The sequence below is a fragment of the Bubalus kerabau genome, chromosome 12 (genome assembly GCF_029407905.1).
Source record: "Bubalus kerabau isolate K-KA32 ecotype Philippines breed swamp buffalo chromosome 12, PCC_UOA_SB_1v2, whole genome shotgun sequence".
In the NCBI taxonomy this organism is placed as follows: Eukaryota; Metazoa; Chordata; class Mammalia; order Artiodactyla; family Bovidae; genus Bubalus; species Bubalus kerabau.
The window spans coordinates 72167943-72189273 of NC_073635.1; the positions used below are offsets into that span (position 1 = coordinate 72167943).

The following is a 21331-nucleotide window of genomic DNA, read 5'->3' on the forward strand; positions in this document are numbered from 1 at the left end:
AATAGACAACCTAACTTTACACCTAAAACAACTGGAAAAAAGAAGAACAAGAAAATCCCCAAATTAGTAGAAGGAAAGAAATCATAAAGATCTGAGCAGAAATACATGAAAAAGAAATGAAAGAAACAATAGTGAAGATTAATAAAACTAAAAGCTGGTTGTTTGAGAAGATAAACAAAATTGACAAGCCTTTAGCCAGACTCATCAAGAAAAAAGAATCAAATCAACAAAATTAGAAATGAAAAAGGAGAAGTTACAAGAGAGGATGCAGAGATACAAAGGATTATAAGAGACTATTATGAATAACTATATGGCAATAAGATGGATAACTTGGAAGAAATGGACAGATCCTTATAAAAGTTCAGTCTCCCAAGACTGAACCAGGAAGAAATAGAAATTATGAACAACCCAATTACAAGCAATGAAATTGAAGCTGTGATCAAAAATCTCCCAAAAAACCAAAAGCCCAGGACCAGATGACTCCACAAGAAAATTCTATCAACATTTAGAGAAGAGCTAATGCCTATCCTTCTAAAACTCTTTAAAAAAATTACAGAGGATGGAACACTTCCAAACTCATTCTATGAGGCCACCATCACCCTGATACCAAAACCAGACCAAAAAAAAAAAAAAAAACCAACACAAAAAAGAAAACTACAAGCCAATATCACAATGAACATAGATGTAAAAATCCTCAACAAAATTTTAGCAAACAGAATTCAGCAACACATCACAAAGCTCATACACCATGATCAAGTTGAGTTTATTTCAGGAATGCAAGGATTCTTCAATATATGCAGATAAATCAATGTGATATACCATATAAACAAATTGAAAAATAAAAACCATATGATCATCTCAATAGATGCAGAAAAAGCCTTTCACAAAATTCAGCACCTATTTATGACTAAAACTCTTAAAAAAATGGGTATAGAAGGAACCTACCAAAATATAGTAAAGGCCATATATGATAAGGCTACAGCAAACATTATTCTCAATGGTGAAAAACTGAAAGCATTCCCCCTAAGATCAGGAACAAGACAAGGGTGTCTTATTATTATTCAACATAGTTCTGGAAGTCCAATCAGAGAAGAAAAATAAATAAAAATAATTCAGATCAGAAAAGAAAAAGTAAATCTCTCACCGCAGATGACATGACACTGTATAGAAAACCCTAAAGATCGTATCAGAAAATTACTAGAGCTAATCAGTGAATTTAGCAAAGTTGCAGGATACAAAATTGATACACAGAAATCACTTGCATTTCTATATACTAACAATGAAAAATCAGAGAAATTACAGAATCAATCCCATTTACCATTGCAAAAAAAAAGAAATATTTAGAAATAAATTTACCTAAGGAGATGAAAGAACTGTACACAGAAAATTATAAGACACTAATGAAAGAAATCAAATGTTACAAACAACTGGAGAGATATTCCATGTTTCTGGGTAGGAAGAATCAATATTGTGAAAATGACTATATGACTAAATGCAATCTACAGATTCAATATGATCCTTATCAAATTACCAATGACATTTTTCACAGAACTAGAACAAAAATTTTCACAATTAATATGGAAACACAAAAGACCCTGAATAGCCAAAGCAGTCTTGAGAAAGAAGAAATGGAGCTGGAGGAATCCACCTTCCTGACTTAATATTATCCTGGTTTTAGAATAGAGGACACTGAGTGCCAAGTAATTCCATAATGTGTCCATGGTCTCACAAAGCATAAAAGACAGAGGGACATTATGTCTCAGGCACTCTGATTTACCATCCTGACCATCTCAATGACTTATAGCTTGTCCAGTGTCAGAAATGCTCATTTAAAAAAAAAGTTATATTTAAAAATTCTTTTTGACTGTGTGGATTATGGGCTCTTAGTTCTGCAACCAGGGATTTAACTTCGACCATGGAATAAAAGCAAAGCATCTTAACCACTGGACCATCAGGGAATTCCCAGGAAGACTCATCTTGAGAGCTTTGTCTATAGGTCTCAAGACACATGCATCCTGAACTTGGCCTGAAGTTAATAAATAAGATGCTAAGAACTTCCTGGAGCAGGAAGTCAGATTGGGGATTGTAATTGAGGGTAGATTCCAGGTGACCATGCACTCTGGGTGCCAGAAGTGACTAGGATTTTGACATTAGCAGTAGCATCATGCTATGTTCAGATGGACCCAGGAGCCCTTTAAGAAATCACCTTTCCCCTCATTACCATCCCTAAGTGGCTTTTTATTTTATATGATGGAAGATCTAAACTCAGCTCAGGATTCTCTAAAACATGAACACATTTATTTTGTGACCTCCAGCCCTTTATTAATTCCTCTGGTGCACAGGATGACTCATGGATTATCTGTGGTTCCCAGACAGTGCTCTGACCAAACACAATGCAGGTATTCCTGGCAGCACCAGTGAGAAGAGGCAGGGCCATGCCAGTCCAGGGTGAGGATTTTGGGGTTAGAATTTCAAGGTATGTGAACCTCTGTCCTGTGAGAATTGCGGAGTGACTATAATGCTTGGGGAAACAAGTAGCAGGCTGATATTGAACCTAGGGCATTTACAGGTCACCCCTAATTAGAACAGAACAGGCAGCGAGTTCTCAGCATGTCTGGCCCCGCCCCTTTGTACATCTCCAAGGGGAATGTGGGTGGGGAGGACAGGTCTCTGCCTGCCCAGGGCCCTCAGAGTGGGGAGGAGAAACCTGAAGTCTTTGCCTGGACCAAAGACTCAGAGAACACCTCCCCAGGTCATCGGGACTTCTCTCTTAGAGGTGAGGTCTCCACCTGCTGGTGTGTAAATGGCGTGACCTCAGAGAATCAGAGTGGGCTTACCTAGTCCCTTCCCCTGAGAGGGGCGGAGTGATCAGGGTTTATGTCCTGTTCCCAGGAACATTAGAAAGGGCCTGGTCTTGTCCAGTCACTTGTTGTTTGTCCAAGGCCACTTTTGCTGATGGTCTCTGGTCTAGGTGGAGGCTGAAGGAGGCACATGTTTGTGTAAATATTCACTTTGGAGCTCAGCTTACGGGCAGGAGGTAAACAGCATCCTCTGAGTCCCACAGTGGGTTTTGTGCCTTGACTCAGGGCTGGTTCCCCAAGAGCTGTATTGGGCTTTTGACTTTATTTCCCAACCCTTTCTTCCACATGTCCCTTGAGTCTGCTCAATGCAGGAGGCTGAAAAGTGGCAAAGTGGAGGCTTTGGTGGCAAAGTTACTGTGGGCTGAGAGCAACCACCAAAGTCCACACAGCAAGGGAGAGGAAAAGGGAGAACTGAGCCAAGCAGACAGGGACTTGCAGAGCAGACCTGCTGTGTGCACCCTGCTGGATATTGAGAGCATAGCATTAGCCATTAGTTGTTAGTGATATCCACAGTGATGACCTTGAGTCATAAATGATGGGAATGCTTTTTAATTCATTTTTTAAAAAGCATAAAAAGGTTTTATTCCCATTAAAAATAAAAAATGAAGTATAATTGACTTATTATATTAGTTTTAGGTATATAGCATAGTGATTCAATATTTTTATACATTATAAAATGATCACTGCAAGTCTAGTAGCCCTCTGTCACCATACAAAGTTATTCCAATATTATTGACTGTATTTCCTATGTTGTAAATCACATCTCACTATTTATTTTTTTAGCTAAAAATTGTATCTTCTAATCTCCATCACCTATTTCACTCATTCTCCCCACTCCTCCCTTATTTTATTTTCTTTTAGAAATCGGGGAAGTAGATGCCTCTTTTTCAAAGGTTGCATTCATAATGGTTAAAAGTTAAAAAAAATCTGCATAGAAGTGAAACTTTTAATTGCTATCCAGAAATGTTGGCTTTTATAAATGACTTTTCTCAAGAGTTGTTCTGCATGGTGGCCTGTGAGCAGCACTGAGTTTTCCAAGCCCTTTGTGAAACCAGCCTCTGCCATTAATAGAGCAAGTCTCTTCCTAGGACTTCTGTATCATAAAAATGATCATAGCTTACACTTGTATTTTAGTGTTGGTTTTAAAGTACTTTGAGCTGTTGTGGCTGTTAGTTGTCCCTCAATTCCTTGAGGTAAACAAAGACCTGGAGGACACGTGGGAACATGATGGGTTTAGGGTCATGTGACTCACAGGTGGCCGACCTGGTTTCTGAAGCCCAGTGCTGGGACTCCTAGGCCAGTGTTCTCTGCATTCTCTGCTGAGGCTTCCTCTCCTCCTACAGCCTCCACTGAGACTCAGAGTCAAGAAATGTTTTTCTGACAACAGCTCTGTGTTCCTCTGTCACCTGCTTCCTACAGAGTTTTTTTTTTTTTTTTTTTTTCCTGTAGGTGTTACAAATATTTCAAAACTACAAACATTGAATATGATTGAAGGGTAGTAGAAAGTGTCACCTGAGAATGTGCATTTTTGACAAAGATTATTTTTAGCTGATTTTTTTTTTTTTTTTTTTTTTGAGAAATAGACAGGAGAAACTGTAAAGACAGAGCAGAAGTTACCCTTCTGTGAGGGACATTTACATTGATGAAGGAAGTTTCCATTTGTAAAGGTGTCTTCCTCCCAGTACCAAAAGAGAAGGATGTCTCTAAATCACAGAAGAATCTTGTCAATGGAAAATACTTAAATCTCTGTAACAAACCCAGCCATTTTAATTTTAGCTGCTTTTCCTATTAACTTCTCATTTGTGTCCCTACACATATGAGATGGAGATGGTATTTAAGGTGGTGGCTTGGGCCATCTCAGGGAGTTACTCAATTTTTCTTGAAGATGGTAGAATTGGGCCAGAAACACTTCAAGTAGTGTGAAAATGTAGTGGAGAAACTATAAGTTCCCCTAAGAAGCAAGAGGTGAGCCAGAATGTCAAGGGCTTACAGGAGGTTAACTAACAAGGACTCCACCAAGAGATGTCTGCCTCAGAGACTCTGAGACTCTCTTAGAACTTTGAAATGATTGTTGTGGTATTATATTGGACTGTTTCAAATATCTTTTACAGTTATGCAGAATTCTTGTGAAGGAAGAAGAACTATGTTCCCAGTTGTTTTGTGGGAAGGCTATTCATTGGGTTATAGGTTGGTGTCAAAGATGAAGGCTTTATGGGAACAATTTTTGATATTGTTCCTGCTATCCAAAAGGTTTTCATTTGGTTATTTTCAAGCTTGCTAATAAACATTTTCTCAATTGTTTTATGCCTTACTTGTTGAGGATTAGGATCAAGAACAGACAGAGGAGGGACTTCCCTAGTGGTCAGTGGTTAAGAATTTTCCTGCCAGTGCAGTGGACATGGGTTTGATCCTTGGTCCAGGAACTCAGATCCCCACATGCCTTGGGTCCCATAAACTGCAACTACAGAGCCCACTTGGTGCACCTACCGAAGCCTGTGTGCTCTAGAGCCTCTGCTCTGCAAAAAGAGAAACCAGCAAAACCAGAAGCATGACCGCTACAACTAGAGAGTAGCCCTCACTCACCGCAATGAGAGAAGGCCCACACAGCAAGGAAAAGCCCGTGTGTGTCAACGAAGACCCAGCAAAGTCAAAGATAAATAAATAAACAAGATTTTAAAAAAGAGCAGACAGAGGAGTGGAAGCTCTGAACCAGGACTGGCATTTGTTGTTCAGTTGCTCAGTCGTGTCGGTGTCTGCTACCCCAGGGACTGCAGCATGCCAGGCTTCCCTGTCTTTCACCACTGGCCTTACTCTTTTTAAAAAAAAAAAAAAATTAATTTTGATTGCACTGGGTCTTCACTGCTGAGCAAGGACTTTTCTCTAGTTACAGTGTGCGGGCTTCTCACTGCAGTGGCTTCTCTTGTTGCGGAGCACAGGCTCTAGGTGTGATGGCTCCAGTAGTCAGCGCACATGGGCTCAGTAGTTGTGGTGCACAGGCTTGATTGCTCCACTGCATGTCTGCATGTGGGATCTTCCCTGACCAGAGATGGAACCTGTGTCCCCTGCATTTGCAGGCAGATTCTTAACGACTGGACTACCAGGAAAGTCCATGGCATTACTCCTTAATGAGGCTATCTGCTCAACTGGGTTATTAAATACTATCTCTCATCAGAAAAAATCCAATCAGATAGTAATGAGGTGCCTTTATTTAATACTACTTTTTGGTGAATTTGTTGCATCTATCAGTATTCTCTTTGGTGGGTGACATTACACTTACTGTAATTAGAACAGTATCAGGGTCAAAAGGAGAGCTGAGTAACAGGCAACAATGATTTTCTAAGAAAATCATGTTTTAGGACCATTTGGGATGGCAGGTGTTAGTGCTGGGCTTGATGGAGAGCCCCAGGTTTGCAGGCTGCAGTACTGGACTGCCCTCAGCCATACCTGGGCTGACATTCTTGTTTCTCTGTGTGAGTCTACATATTTCTATCTCAGTGAAGTCTATACAAAGTCTGTTTTACACTGTACAATCTGAGGGGCTCTTCCATAAGCTCTTAGAACCTCTAGGGGTGAATGATAGGGCTTGCTGGAAATGTAACAGTGAAACTTTGTGTTCTTGAGAATGGATCCTCTTACTCTGATCTGATCATCCTATGCATAATTCTTTAGCTTAACAGTGATTTCTTCTCTGTAATAGATGAAGCTTTCTATTACCTTCTGGAAGGTGAGGCAGTTGGTGTAGCCTGTGAACCTGTGGGTGCAGAACAAGAGAGGAGTGTTGGGGTTTAATGTTACATCCATTTGAGGAATGGGGACAGCTTTTTCTATATATCCTCATCAGGCACTAGTTTGTTGAGCAGAAAATGTTTGTTAGTTTTGTTTGTGTTTGTTGTTTGGGATTCTTCTTCTCTTCCTCTTGCATATCCTTTCCACAACTTCAGACAGACAGAAGAGTGCTATCAAGGAAAACCTGTCAGTTGCTTATCCTGTCTCTGTTAATAAGGAAGGATTGCTTAAAAGGAAAAGCTTGCTCCAAAGTCAAGTTCCTGAAAGATTTCCAAAGTTTTGACATTTTGTCTTTCGAGAAGTCTGTGGAGGAAATGATGTTGAGGGTCATGGAATTTACTTTTGATGACTTGGATTTGTGTTGAGTGTTTGGTTTTCTTTGATGGGAGAGAAGGGGACCTTCAAGGGGTGACTAGAGGAAAGAAGTAGGCTGTGGGGTGGAGTGGCCATTTGGCAGGGTGAGCAAGTGTTGCAGTTTTCTACCTTTAGTTTTGGGAAAGAAAATTGCTTTCCCTAAGTCTTACTCCAGGGAGATTCTCAGTGTCCCCCACCTCACTGGTTTAGGATTTTAACTTTTGCCTTAGGGAAGAGATTACTGGTAACATTTCTTCCAAACCAGCACCTTCAATAAGTGGCTGATGGCAAACCATGGACAAAAATTGTTTTTTAGCTTGATTCCAAGGGACAGCCCAGCTTCTAGAGGGTACAGACATATTAACACAGTGTCCCTCAGGGCTGAGAACCTGAGAACCTCCCCAGCCTGGTTTCTTTATGATGTTCCAACAGAGTCTGGGCTCTGTTTTCTTGTTGTACTGATGTGTGAAGTTTGGGGTGGGTACAAGTGAATGCGTTTGTCCCAGTGTCTCAGTTCATAAATATTCTTAAGAAGGTGATAAGAGTGTGTCTCCCACACATGAACCATTTTGACTTTCTGTTAGGCTGAGATGTTGAAATAGCAGGGGAACAGGGATGGACTGCCAGCAGAGCTTGTTAGTATGGAAGCAAATTTCTTACCCTTTTTCTGGTGCTAGTGATAAAGAACCCGCCTGGCAATGCAGGAGTCATAAAGAGACATGGGTTCAATCCCTGGGTGAGGAAGATTCCCTGAAGAAGGAAATGGTAACCCACTCCAGTATTCTTGCCTGGGAAATCCCATGGACAGAGGAGCCTGGTGGGCTTCAGTCCACAGGGTCACAAAGAGTTGGACCTGACTGTTAGCACCAGCACCCTAAGAATAACTTGTTATTTTGCCAAATGCATTCTAAAGCACTGGTTGTAGTATTTATTGAACTTCTAGAGTGTAGTGAGTATGAAGTACTAAGGCTTCATTGTCTTTGAATGTAAAATTTTGGCTTAAGGTTAAAACTATTGTCTGTTTGTCTAATAGGAGATAGATATTTTCTTTTCAGGTGATTCATAAATGTAGTGTTTTGCCAAAAATGCCCTTTTAATACACTAATGGTAAAAGTAAAGCTTGTGTTAAGAAAATTGGTAGAGCTTGCATTTCTAATTAAGCCTTTTTTTTTTCTTTTAGGAAGGCACCAAAATCGTTCAGCCCCTATTTTTGGGGAAAATGATTATGTTGAAAACTCCAATCACACGGATTCAGCTGCTTTGCATGAAGCCTATGGCTACGCGGCAGGGCTGAGCACCAGCGTGCTGGTGTGGGCTGTTCTGCACCACTTGTACTTCTATCATATTCAGCATGTGGGGATGAGGCTGAGAGTAGCCCTGTGCCATATGATCTACGTCAAGGTAAGTGTCACTCGGTTCCACAGTGTGTACCTCCCCTGAAGGATCAGGAACATTTAGGGAAAGTTCTCTGTAAACTAAAAATTTTGCAACTGGGATCATTTGTACTTTACTGGAGATGCTTGGTATTTACACCAAGTTTTTTTTTTTGTTGTTGTTGTTGATTTTCCAATATATAATAAAAAGTTTTCTACTGAGATTGGATCAGGGCTACCTTTTATGACTTGAGAGTCCCTTGGACTGCAAGGAGATCCAACCAGTCCATTCTGAAGGAGATCAGCCCTGGGATTTCTTTGGAAGGAATGATGCTAAAGCTGAAACTCCAGTACTTTGACCACCTCATGCAAATTGTTAACTCATTGGAAAAGCTCTCTGATGCTGGGAGGGATTGGAGGGCAGGAGGAGAAGGGGACGACAGAGGATGAGATGGCTGTATGGCATCACTGACTCAATGGACGTGAGTCTGAGTGAACTCTGGTAGTTGGTGATGGACAGGGAGGCCTGGTGTGCTGCGATTCATGGGGTCGCAAGGAGTAGGACACAACTGAGCGACTGAACTGAACTGAACTAAGCCACACAATATCCACTGTTGCATAATATCCACTAAATCTGTAATAAAAATCTAATTAAAAATTAAAGTATCAAAGGTATCCCATTGATTTTTAACATTTTTATGCCTAATTCTCATAGTGGTATTTCTGGAAATTTTGTTGTTGTTGTTGTTCATTAAAACTTTCAAAGCTGTATTTAAATGTGAACTTCAGGATTGGATCCATAAAATTAAATCTTGGAGAACAGAATGGATTTGGGAAAGGGAATGATTATATTTTTCAATGGCCCATTTAATCACATTCAGTATAATTGTGTTAACTAAAGAAAAATATAAATATAACAGGCTAAATACAGACTCACTATATGCTATATGCTATAGTTACAATTGTTTTATTGGCATTAAAGACAATAATTGGATATTTTGGATAAAACTTGAACATTTCCATTGTCTTTAGTAATTTGGGAGAGAATTTGTTGCTGTTCTTTCAAGTTATCCTCATAATACTATGTTTCCTTTTTCTCTTTAGTATGCGTTATAGAAGTTTTAATAAGACCTGATTTGATGTGTTCAGTGATTTTTATATTGAGAAATGCCACACAACTATTTCATACCTTACCCTGATCTTAGCTGGTGTAAAAGGAATTAGGATTTCAGGTGTTTTTACAAAGAAATTGCCAAAGATACACCATGTCAACTGTTGAAAGGCTCTGTGTAAACTGTTTCTCAGTATCTTGTTGCCCTGGGTTATTTGCTTTAAAACATCCTTATTTAATTGTATTATATACTTGAATTTTTCTGCGAGAGTAGATCTGAAGTGTTCTCAAGTGGAAGTGTGAAAGTGAAAGTCGCTCAGTTGTGGCTGACTCTTTCCGGCCCCCATGGACTATGTAGTTCATGGAATTCTCCAGGCCAGAATACTGGAGTGGTTGGCCTTTCCTTCTCCAGGGGATCTTCCCAACCCAGGGATCGAACCCAGGTCTTCCACATTGGAGGCTATCAGCTGAACCAAAAGGGAAGACCTAAGTGTTCTCAGGAGACACACAAAATGGTAACTACATAAAGTGTGAATATGTTAATTGGTTTTACTACAGAAAACATTTCCTAATGTATATTTTTAACAATAATCATGCTGCTAAGTCACTTCAATCGTGTCCGACCCTGTGCGACCCCATAGATGGCAGCCCACCAGGTTCCCCGTCCCTAGGATTCTCCAGGCAAGAACACTGGAGTGGGTTGCCATTTCCTTCTCCAATGCAGGAAAGTGAAAAGTGAAAGTGAAGTCGCTCAGTCATGTATGACCCTTAGCAACCCCATGGACTGCAGCCTTCCAGGCTCCCGCATCCACGGGATTTTCCAGGCAAGAGTACTGGAGTGGGGTGCCATTGCCTTCTCCGAACAATAATCATATTGTCCACCTTAATACATATAATTTTTATTAAAAGATAAAATCCTAATCAAAAGCTAAAACCAAACAATTTAAATTGAAATTATCGCTTCTATTACCTAGTTGCTACTTATACTGCTTATCTAGAGCTTCTGTTTCTTAGGAATGTTTTTCTTGGCAAAATGTAAAGTGTCTTCTCCTCATCTTTCCTTGAGCAGACTCTTGTTAATCTCAGCACTGTATGAACCCAGGGCCCCTGGCATCTCACTGTGTGTATTTGGCACATGAGCTGGTTTCCTCCTGGGTGACATGGAAATGGCAGTGGTGACTGAACACTCTAGCCAGGGTTCTTCATTGTCCCCCATCATATATTTGTTATTCTCTTGCACCTTTCACTGTTTAGGAGATGAGTACTCAGATTTCTCCACAAGTTAGCTAGATGTTTGTCTTTCTAGATCATGCTTAGCTCGCATAAGTATGTGTGAAATTTCACCAGAACTGCACTGTCAAAACCTTCGGTTAGGTGTGAGGTCATGGTTCAGGCAAAGCTCACTGTTTGCTGCACAGGTGAGCCGTTGTCCACCTGTTTTTCTTCCTCTTCCCACTAACACTTTGCAATGTGACCTTTGGGAAATTTTTAGGCTCTTTTTAGCTGAACTTTGAATGATCTTGCGGGATGTGTCATAAATAAAATGATTTGTCATTTCTACAAATTTGGTAAAGTTACTTTTGGCTTTTGGTCATTGACTTTTAAAAATTATTATAAAATATGCATAATATAAAATTTACAATTTTAACTAATTTGGGGAACATTGTTTAGTGACATTAGTGACATGAACAGCTGACTCATTGGAACAGACCCTGATGTTGGGAAAGACTGAAGGCAAAAGGACACAGGGGTGGCAGAAGATGAGGTGTTTAGATACCTTCACTGACTCAATGGACATGAATTTGAGCAAACTTCAGGAGATAGTGGAGGACTGAGGAGACTGTTGTTCTGCAGTCCCTGGCATTGCAAAGAATTGGGCGTGACTTAGTGACTGAACAACAATTTAGTGACATTAGGATTATTTAGATCATCGAGGAAACAACACTGCTCTTCATCTCCAGAATTTCATCTTCACAAAGTGATCCTCTCCATCCAATAAACACTAATTCTCCAGCCACCCCACCCCCACCTCTACCAGCCATCACCATTCCACTTTAATCTTTGAATTTGACTTGGTGTCCCATGTAAGTGGAACTGTAAAATATTTATCATTTTATGTCTTGTTTATGTCATGTAGCAAATGTCTTAAGGGTTCATTGATGGTGGAGCAGGTGTCAAATTTAATTCCATTTTACAACTGAATAATATTCCATTATAGGTATATACAGCATTCTCTGTATTCATTCATCTGTTAGTGAACATTTGGGTTGTTTCTACATTTTGGCTATTGTGATCATGCTGCTCTGAACACAAGTGTATAAATATCTGTTCAAGTTCATACATTCAGTTCTTTTGAGTATATTCCCAGAAGTGGAATTGCTGTATTTTATGCTAATTTTGTGTTTAGTTTTTTGAGGAAGGGCTGTACTGTCTTCTATGGCAGCTACGTTGTTTTACATCCCCACTTTATCATTGATTTTTCTGTTTAACCTGAGGACTAAACGCAAAAGTTTTATGGACCATGAGACTCTGTTTGGATCCAATTGGTGGTCTTTGAAGCAGCTCATGGTGTCTGTTCAGGTTCCTCAGATCTCTATGGCATTTTTCTTAACAAATAAAGGAATTGTGAAGCAGAGGCTGTGTTTTTTGTAAAGTCAGCAGACTGGCATTAAGAACAGATGTTCCTCACAGGAACAGTGTTTTGAACATTATACTCACTCATTTCAGAATGAATAAACTAAGCCCAAAGTGTTTAAATGAGGTCACACACAGAATTAATAATCGAATACAGATTATAGTCTGTCCAAGTCCTCTAATTTCTTTCTTTAAGGTAACCTTTCCACTCTCATCTAGTTTGGCTGAAATTTATTTTGGTTTGTTCTTAAGTCTAAATCAACGTTTCTTTATTCTTCAGGCAGGTTCAAGTTCATTGAGAAGCAGGATGGAGGATTTTGCTTAAACCTCCTGCTCCTCCGTTTGTTGTTCTTGTGGGCAGGGCTGCTGCCACATTGAGGAGACAAAAGATGAATGTAGGTCCTAGAGCCCTGCTGTTCAGGGTCATTCTCTTGGTCCTAGCACCGCTCAAGACCCCACGAAAACACACTCCATTTTGCTATGTAATAAGATTTACTTTTCATACTGTTCATATTGTTCATGGGGTTCAAAGCAAAAAGAATACCCAACTGTGGATGTGACTGGTGATAGAAGCAAGGTCCGATGCTGTAAAGAGCAATATTGCATAGGAACCTGGAATGTCAGGTCCATGAATCAAGGCAAATTGGAAGTGGTCAAACAAGAGATGGCAAGGGTGAATGTCGACATTCTAGGAATCAGCGAACTGAAATGGACTGGAATGGGTGAATTTAACTCAGATGACCATTATATCTACTACTGCGGGCAGAAATCACTCAGAAGAAATGGAGTGGCCATCATGGTCAACAAAAGAGTCCAAAATGCAGTACTTGGATGCAATCTCAAAAACGACAGAATGATCTCTATTCGTTTCCAAGGCAAACCATTCAATATCACAGTAATCCAAGTCTATGCTCCAACCAATAACGCTGAAGAAGCTGAAGTTGAATGGTTCTATGAAGGCCTACAAGGCCTTTTAGAACTAACACCCAAAAAAAGATGTCCTTTTCATTACAGGTGACTGGAAAGCAAAACTAGGAAGTCAAGAAACACCTGGAGTAACAGGCAAATTTGGCTTTGGAATACGGAATGAAGCAGGGCAAATACTAATAGAGTTTTGACAAGAAAATGCACTGGTCATAACAAATACCCTCTTCCAACAACACAAGAGAAGACTCTATACATGGACATCATCAGATGGTCAACACTGAAATCAGATTGATTATATTCTTTGCGGCCAAAGATGGAGGAGCTCTATACTGTCAGCAAAAACAAGACCAGGTGCTGACTGTGGCTCAGACCATGAACTTCTTATTGCCAAATTCAGAGTTAAATTGAAGAAAGTAGGGAAAACAACTAGACCATTCAGGTATGACCTAAATCAAATCCCTATGATTACACAGTGGAAGTGAGAAATAGATTTAAGGGACTAGATCTGATAGATAGAGTGCCTGATGATCTATGGAATGAGGTTCGTGACATTGTACAGGAGACAGGGATCAAGATCATCCCCATGGAAAAGAAATGCAAAAAAGCAAAATGGCTGTCTGGGGAAGCATTACAAATAGCTGTGAAAAGAAGAGAAGTGAAAAACAAAGGAGAAAAGGAAAGATATAAACATCTGAATGCAGAGTTCCAAAGAATAGCAAGAAGAGATAAAAAAGCCTTCTTCAGTGATCAATGCAAAGAAATAGAGGAAAACAACAGAATGGGAAAGACTAGAGATGTCTTCAAGAAAATTAGAGATACCAAGGGAACATTTCATGCAAAGATGGGCTCGGTAAAGGACAGAAATGGTATGGACCTAACAGAAGCAGAAGATATTAAGAAGAGATGGCAAGAATACACAGAAGAACTGTACAAAAAATACGTTCACAACCCAGATAATCACGATGATGTGACCAGTGACCTAGAGCCGGACATTCTGGAATGTGAAGTCAAGTGGGCCTTAGAAAGCATCACTACTAACAAAGCTAGTGCAGGTGATAGAATTCCAGTTGAGCTATTCCAAATCCTGAAAGATGATGCTGTGAAAGTGCTGCATTCAATATGCCAACAAATTTGGAAAACTCAGCAGTGGCCACAGGACTGGAAAAGGTCAGTTTTAATTCCAATCCCAAAGAAAGGCAATGCCAAAGAATGCTCAAACCACTGCACAATTGCACTCATCTCACATGCTAGTAAAGTAATGCTCAAAATTCTCCAGACAGGCTTCAGCAATATGTGAACTGTGAACTTCCTGATGTTCAGGCTGGTTTCAGAAAAGGCAGAGGAACCAGAGATCAAATTGCCAACATCCGCTGGATCATCGAAAAAGCAAGAGAGTTCCAGAAAACCATCTATTTCTGCTTTATTGACTATGCCAAAGCCTTTGACCATGTGGATCACAATAAACTGTGGAAAATTCTGAAAGAGATGGGAATACCAGACCACCTGATCTGCCTCTTGAGAAATCTGTATGCAGGTCAGGAAGCAACAGTTAGAACTGGACATGGAACAACGGACTGGTTCTAAATAGGAAAAGGAGTACGTCAAGGCTGTATATTGTCACCCTGTTTATTTAACTTATATACAGAGTACATCATGAGAAACGCTGGCCTGGAAGAAACACAAGCTGGAATTAAGATTGCCAGGAGAAATATTAATAACCTCAGATATGCAGATGACACCACCCTTATGGCAGAAAGTGAAGAGGAACTAAAAAGCCTCTTGATGAAGGTGAAAGAGGAGAGTGAAAAAGTTGGCTTAAAGCTCAACATTCAGAAAACGAAGATCATGGCATCCGGTCCCATCACTTCATGGGAAATAGATGGGGAAACAGTGGAAACAGTGTCAGACTTTATTTTTCTGGGCTCCACAATCACTGCAGATGGTGACTGCAGCCATGAAATTAAAAGACGCTTACTAATTGGAAGGAAAGTTATGAAAAACCTAGATAGCGTATTCAAAAGCAGAGACATTACTTTGCCAACAAAGGTTCATCTAGTCAATGCTATGGTTTTTCCTGTGGTCATGTATGGATGTGAGAGTTGGACTGTGAAGAAGGCTGAGTGCCAAAGAACTGATGCCTTTGAACTGTGGTGTTGGAGAAGACTCTTGGACTGCATGGAGATCCAACCAGTCCATTCTGAAGATCAGCCCTGGGATTTCTTTGGAAGAAATGATGCTAAAGCTGAAACTCCAGTACTTTAGCCACCTCATACGAAGTGTTGACTCATTGGAAAAGACTCTGATGCTGGGAGGGACTGGGGGCAAGAGGAGAAGGGGATTACAGAGGATGAGATGGCTGGATGGCATCACTGACTCGATGGACGTGAGTCTCAGTGAACTCTGGGAGTTGGTGATGGACAGGGAGGCCTGGAGTGCTGCGATTCATGGGGTCGCAATGAGTCGGACAGGACTGAGCGACTGATCTGATCTGAAGATTGACTTCGTATCACCTTAGCAATCCAATTCTCTGTATCTTTCTCTCTCTCACTAGGTACTTCGTCTGAGTAGCTCGGCCATGGGGAAGACCATCACAGGCCAGATAGCCAGCCTCCTGTCCAACAATGTGAACAGGTTTGATCAGGCAAGCTTCCCTTGAGGGATCCTCTTCCGTTTCCCATCCTTCTTGCTGAGTGTAGCTTATTGTGATGCCAGGTGCCAGGGTTTGGTGTCAGCCAGGGTTTTGTTGAGGACCTAAAACAAGGGTCCCTTTTATCCAACTCTCATTTCTTCTGTGTGCAATTTAGATGTAACAATGTGTGTTGTCCTGTGGATGAGAATTCTGTTTTTCTAATAATAGACAGGCAGCAAGATTCTTTCCCAGCTTGGTTAGTGTCCCTAGGGGTCCCCCTGGTGTGGCCCTTCTTGGCACATGGTGTTGGTGTTGCTGGGCTGTCTTCCTCCTCCTCTGAATGATGAAGGCCTGGAGGGCAGGGGTTGTTCTTTCCCTGTTCAGTGCCTGCTGTATAGGGAGCCTGTAAGGAATAATGCCAAGTGTGTGGTCCTCAGCCAAATACAACCTACTCTCTGTCATCCCCTCACATTTTTTCCCACTTACTTTATGAATAAATCACATTACCCAGGGCATTGTAGCTGTTGGTCAGATCTGTATTGCACTAGACCTCTTCTCCTTCAAGTATTCATTCATCAAACATGAAGTAAGACTTCTACTCAGTTTCAGGGGTAAATTAGGCTTAGTTTTTGCCCCCCAAAAGCCACAGCCTGTCAGGGAGGTAAATACTTAAGTACTAACTGGAGAGAGTAGTAGGTACCATAAAATAGGATCTCTTGGGGAGATGGTGGCTGAATTTTGGAACAGAGAATTTGGGGAAACCCTGTGCTCATCTGTGCTGTGGATAAAATTCAGATCTTCCTCCCAGTGCTGCTGGTTGTGTTCTCCCTGGCCAGTCCTGTGCTGTCCCAGAACAGTGTCATCTGGGGTGGATGTGTGGATTTCTGCTTTAGCAGGTTTAAAACCCACTGTAATCATTTCTGTTTTGGTTCCTGTATCTTCCTTACAAGCATATTATTTCTATACTGTGTCCTTACTTGTGTGGTTTTTTTATAATATCCTAAGAAGGCTTATCTTTTTCTTTAAGGTAATGATGTTCTTGCACTATCTGTGGGTGGGGCCACTGCAGGCAATTGCAGTGACTGCCCTGTTCTGGATGGAAACAGGAATATCATGTCTTGCTGGGATGGTGGTTCTCATTTTCCTTCTGTTGTTGCAAAGCTGCTTTGGGATGTGGTTTTCATCACTCTGGTAAGTGAAACATTGGTTTTAAAAATAGGAAACATATATTTGGTGACAAATACAATCTGTTGGATGCTTTTGTTTAAAAAATAAAATGCCTTCTCTTATCTCTTCTTTGTGTGTGTTGTAGACCCTTCAGGCTTAGTTTAGCCAGTGGTGGCTCCAGCTTTAAGCTGAAACAGGAAAAGTTATGGGGTTTTCCAGACCATCCCAGCACTGTACCTGAATATGTAGAGTGTCCTTGAGCACAATGTACCTATATTGAAGTTATTTAAACATTACTAAATAGTAATAATTCTACAGGCTCAATCTTAGCTGCATGTATTTTTGTTATGCTTGGGTTAGAGTGATTTTTCCAGTATGTATATTCATGTCTTATTTTTAATTCAATGTTTCCATTAATTTATGTGTCCAAGGACAAAGTCAGTTTTGATTAATTTTTTAAATCAATCTATTTATTTTAATTGGAGGCTAATTACTTTACAATATTGTGGTGATTTTTGCTATATATTGACATGAATCAGCTATGTGTATATATGTGCCCCCCATCCTGAACACCCCTCTCACCTCCCTTCCCATCCCACCCCTCTGGGTTGTCCCAGTGCACCAGCTTTGAGTGCCCTGTTTCATGCATCAAACTTGAAATGGTCATCTATTTCACATATGACAATATACATGTTTCAATGCTGTTCTCTCAAATTATCCCACCCTCACCTTCTCCCACAGAGTCAAAAAGTCTGCTCTTTATATCTGTGTCTATTTTGCTGTGTCCCATATGGGGTCATTGTTACCATTTTTCTGAATTCCATATATATGCAATAATAAACTGTATTGATGTTTTTTTTTTTTTCTGACTTACTTCACTCTGTATAATAGGCTCCAGTTTCATCCACCTCATTAGAACTAATTCAAATGTGTTCTTTTTAATAGCTGAGTGATACTCCACTGTGTATATGTACCACAGCTTTCTTATCCATTCATCTGCTGATGGACATCTAGGTTGTTTCCATGTCCTAGCTATTGTAAACAGTGCTGTGATAAACACTGGGGTACACGTGTCTCTTTCAATTCTGGTTTCCTCAGTGTATATGTCCAGAAGTGGGATTCGTGGGTCATGTGGCAGTTCTATTTCCAGTTTTTTAAGGAATCTCCACATTGTTCTCCAGAGTGGTTGTACTAGTTTGCATTCCCACCAACAGTTTGAGAGGGTTCCCTTTTCTCCACACCCTCTCCATCATTTATTGTTTGTAGACTTTTTGATAGCAGTCATTCTGACCATCATGAGATGGTACCTCATTGCGGTTTTGATTTGCATTTCTCTGATAATGAGTGATGTTGAGAATCTTTTCATGTGTTAACCCTCTTTATGTCTTCTTTGGAAAAAATTCTGTTTAGTTCTTTGGCCCATTTTTGGATTGGGTCATTTATTTTTCCAGTATTGAGCTGCATGAGCAGGTTGTATATTTTTAAGCTTAATTCTTTGTCAGTTGCTTCATTTGCTACTATTTCTCTCATTCTGAAGGCTGTCTTTTCACCTTGTTTATAGTTTCCTTCATTGTAAAAGAGATATAAGTTTCGCTAGTTCACATTTGTTTATTTTTTCTTTTATTTCCATTACTCTGGGAGGTGGGTCATAGAAGATCTTTCATTGATTTATGTCAGAGTGTTTTGCCTATGTTTTCCTCTAGGAGTTTTATAGTTTCTAGTCTTACATTTAGATCTTTCCTCCATTTTGAGTTTATTTTTGTGTATGGTGCTAGAAAGTGTTCTAATTTCATTCTTTTACAGGCAGTTGACCAGTGTTTTACCAGCAAAACTTGTTAAGGAGATTGTCTTTTCTCCATTGTATATTCTTGCCTCCTTTGTCAAAGATAAGGTATGCATAGGTGTGTGGATTTATCTCTGGACTTTCTGTTTTGTTCCATCGATCTATATTTCTGTCTTTGTGTCAGTACCATACTGTCTTGATGACTGTAGCTTTGTAATAGAGCCTGAAGTTAGGCAGGTTGAGTCCTCCAGTTCCTTTCTTCTTTCTCAAGATTGCTTTGGCTAGTTGAGGTTTTTTGTATTTCCATACAAATTGTGATATTATTTGTTCTAGTTCTCTGAAAAATACTGATGGTAGCTTGATAGGGATTACATTGAATCCATAGACTGTTTTGGTTAGTATACTCATTTCCACTATATTGATTCTTCTGATCCATGAACATGGTATATTTCTCCATCTATTTATATCATGTTTGATTTCTTTCATCAGTGTTTTATAGTTTTCTATATACAGGTCTTTGTTTCTTTATGTAGATTTATTTCTAAGTATTTTATTCTTTTCATTGCAGTGGTGAATGAAATTGTCTCCTTAATTTCTTTTTCTGTTTTCTCACTGTTAGTGTATAGAAATGCAAGTGATTTCTGTGTATTACTCCTGCAACTTTACTATACTCATTGATTAACTCCTGTAATTTTCTGGTGGTGTCTTTAGGGTTTTCTACGTAGAGGATCATGTCGTCTGCAAACAGTGAGAGTTTTACTTATTTTCCAATCTGGATTCCTTGTATTTCTTTTTCTTTTCTGATTGCTGTGGCCAAAACTTCCAAAACTATATTGAATAGTACTGGTGAGAGTGGGCACCCTTGTCTTTTTCCTGACTTTAGGGGAAATGCTTTCAGTTTTTCACCATTGAAGATAATGTTTGCTGTGGGTTTATCATATATGGCTTTTATTATGTTGAGGTATATTCCTTCTATGCCTGCTTTCCTAAGGGTTTTTATCATAAATGGATGTTGAATTTTGTCAAAGGCTTTCTCTGCATCTATTGAGATAATCATATAGGTTTTATCTTTCAATTTGTTAACATGGTGTATCACATTGATCTGCAAATATCAATGAATCCTTGCATCCCTGGGATAAAGCCCACTTGGTCATGATGTATGATCTTTTTAATATGTTGTTGGATTATCTTTGTTAGAATTTTGAGAATTTTTACATGTAGGTTCATCAGTGATATTGGCCTGTAGTTTTCTTTTTTTGTGCCATCTTTGTCTGGTTTTGGTATTAGGGTGATGATGGCCTCATAGAATGAGTTTTGGAGTTTCCCTTCCTCTGCAATTTCCTGGAAGAGTTTGAGTAGGATAGGTGTTAGCTCTTTAAATTTTTGGTAGAATTCACCTGTGAAGCCATCAGGTCCTGGGCTTTTGTTTGTTGGAAGATTTTTGATTACAGTTCTGATTTTCATGTTTGTGTTGGCCTGTTAAGATTTTCTATTTCTTCCTTGTTCAGTTTTGGAAGGTTGTACTTTCCTAAGAATTCATCCATTTCTTCCAAATTGGCCATTTTATTCACATATAGTTGCTGATACTAGTCTCTTATGATCCTTTGAATTTCTGTGTTGTCTGTTGTGATTTCTCCATTTTCATTTCTAATTTTGTTGATTTGATTCTTCTCCTTTTTTTTTTCCTTGATGAGTCTGGCTAATGATTTGCCTATTTTATTTACCTTATCAAGGAACCAGCTTTTAGTTGATTTTTGCTATAGTCTCCTTTCTTTGTCATTAACTTCTGCTCTAATTTTTATGATTTCTTTCCTTCAACTAACCCTGGGGTTCTTCACTTTTTTTTTTCCTAGTTGGTTTAGGTGTAAAGATAGGTTATTTATTTGATTTTTCTCTTGTTTCTTGAGGTAAGCATGTATTGTTATGAACCTTTGTCTTAGCACTGCTTTTACTGAATCCCATAGGTTTTGGGTTGTTGTGTTTTCATTTTCATTTGTTTCTATGCATATTTTGATTTCCTTTTTGATTTCTTCTGTAATTTGCTGGTTGTTCAGAAGCGTGTTGTTTAGCCTCCATATGTTTGTATTTTTAATAGTTTTTTTCCCCTCTAGTTTACATCTAATCTTACCACGTTGTGACCCAAAAAGATGCTTGAAATAATTTCAATTTTTTTTTTTAATTTACTAAGGCTAGATTTATGGCCCAGGATGTGGTCTATCCTGGTGAATGTTCTGTGTGCACTTGAGAAAAAGGTGAAAGTCATTGTTTTGGGTGAAATGTCCTATAGATATCAATTAGGTCTAACTGGTCCATTGTATCATTTAAAGTTTGCATTTTCTTGCTAATTTTCTGTTTGGTTGATCTATCCATAGGTGTGAGTGGGGTACTAAATTTTCCCACTATTATTGTATTACTGTTAATTTCCCCTTTTGAACTTGTTAGCATTTGCCTTATGTATTGAGGTGCTCCAATGTTGGGTGTATGAAAGTGAAAGTGAAAGTCACTCAGATGTGTCTGACTCTTTGTGACCCCATAGACTTTATAGTCCATGGAATTCTCCAGGCCAGAATACTGGAGTGGGTAACCTCTCCCTTCTCCAGGGGATCTTCCCATCCCAGGGATTGAACACAGGTATCCCACGTTGCAGGCAGATTCTTTACCAGCTGAGCCACAAGGGAAGCCCAAGAATGCTGGAGTGGGTCTCCT

General features: G+C 39.6%; 1 protein-coding gene across 1 annotated transcript in view; it reads left to right on the forward strand.

Annotated features, from left to right (window-relative positions):
* The window catches only part of LOC129624244 (ATP-binding cassette sub-family C member 4-like), a 234862-nt gene that overhangs the window by 20166 nt on the left and 193365 nt on the right, over nt 1–21331 (forward strand). Inside the window, 4 exon segments of the mRNA XM_055541905.1 lie at nt 8182–8221; nt 8224–8402; nt 15598–15687; nt 16703–16866. Of these exon segments, the coding sequence (XP_055397880.1) occupies nt 8182–8221; nt 8224–8402; nt 15598–15687; nt 16703–16866 (473 nt within the window).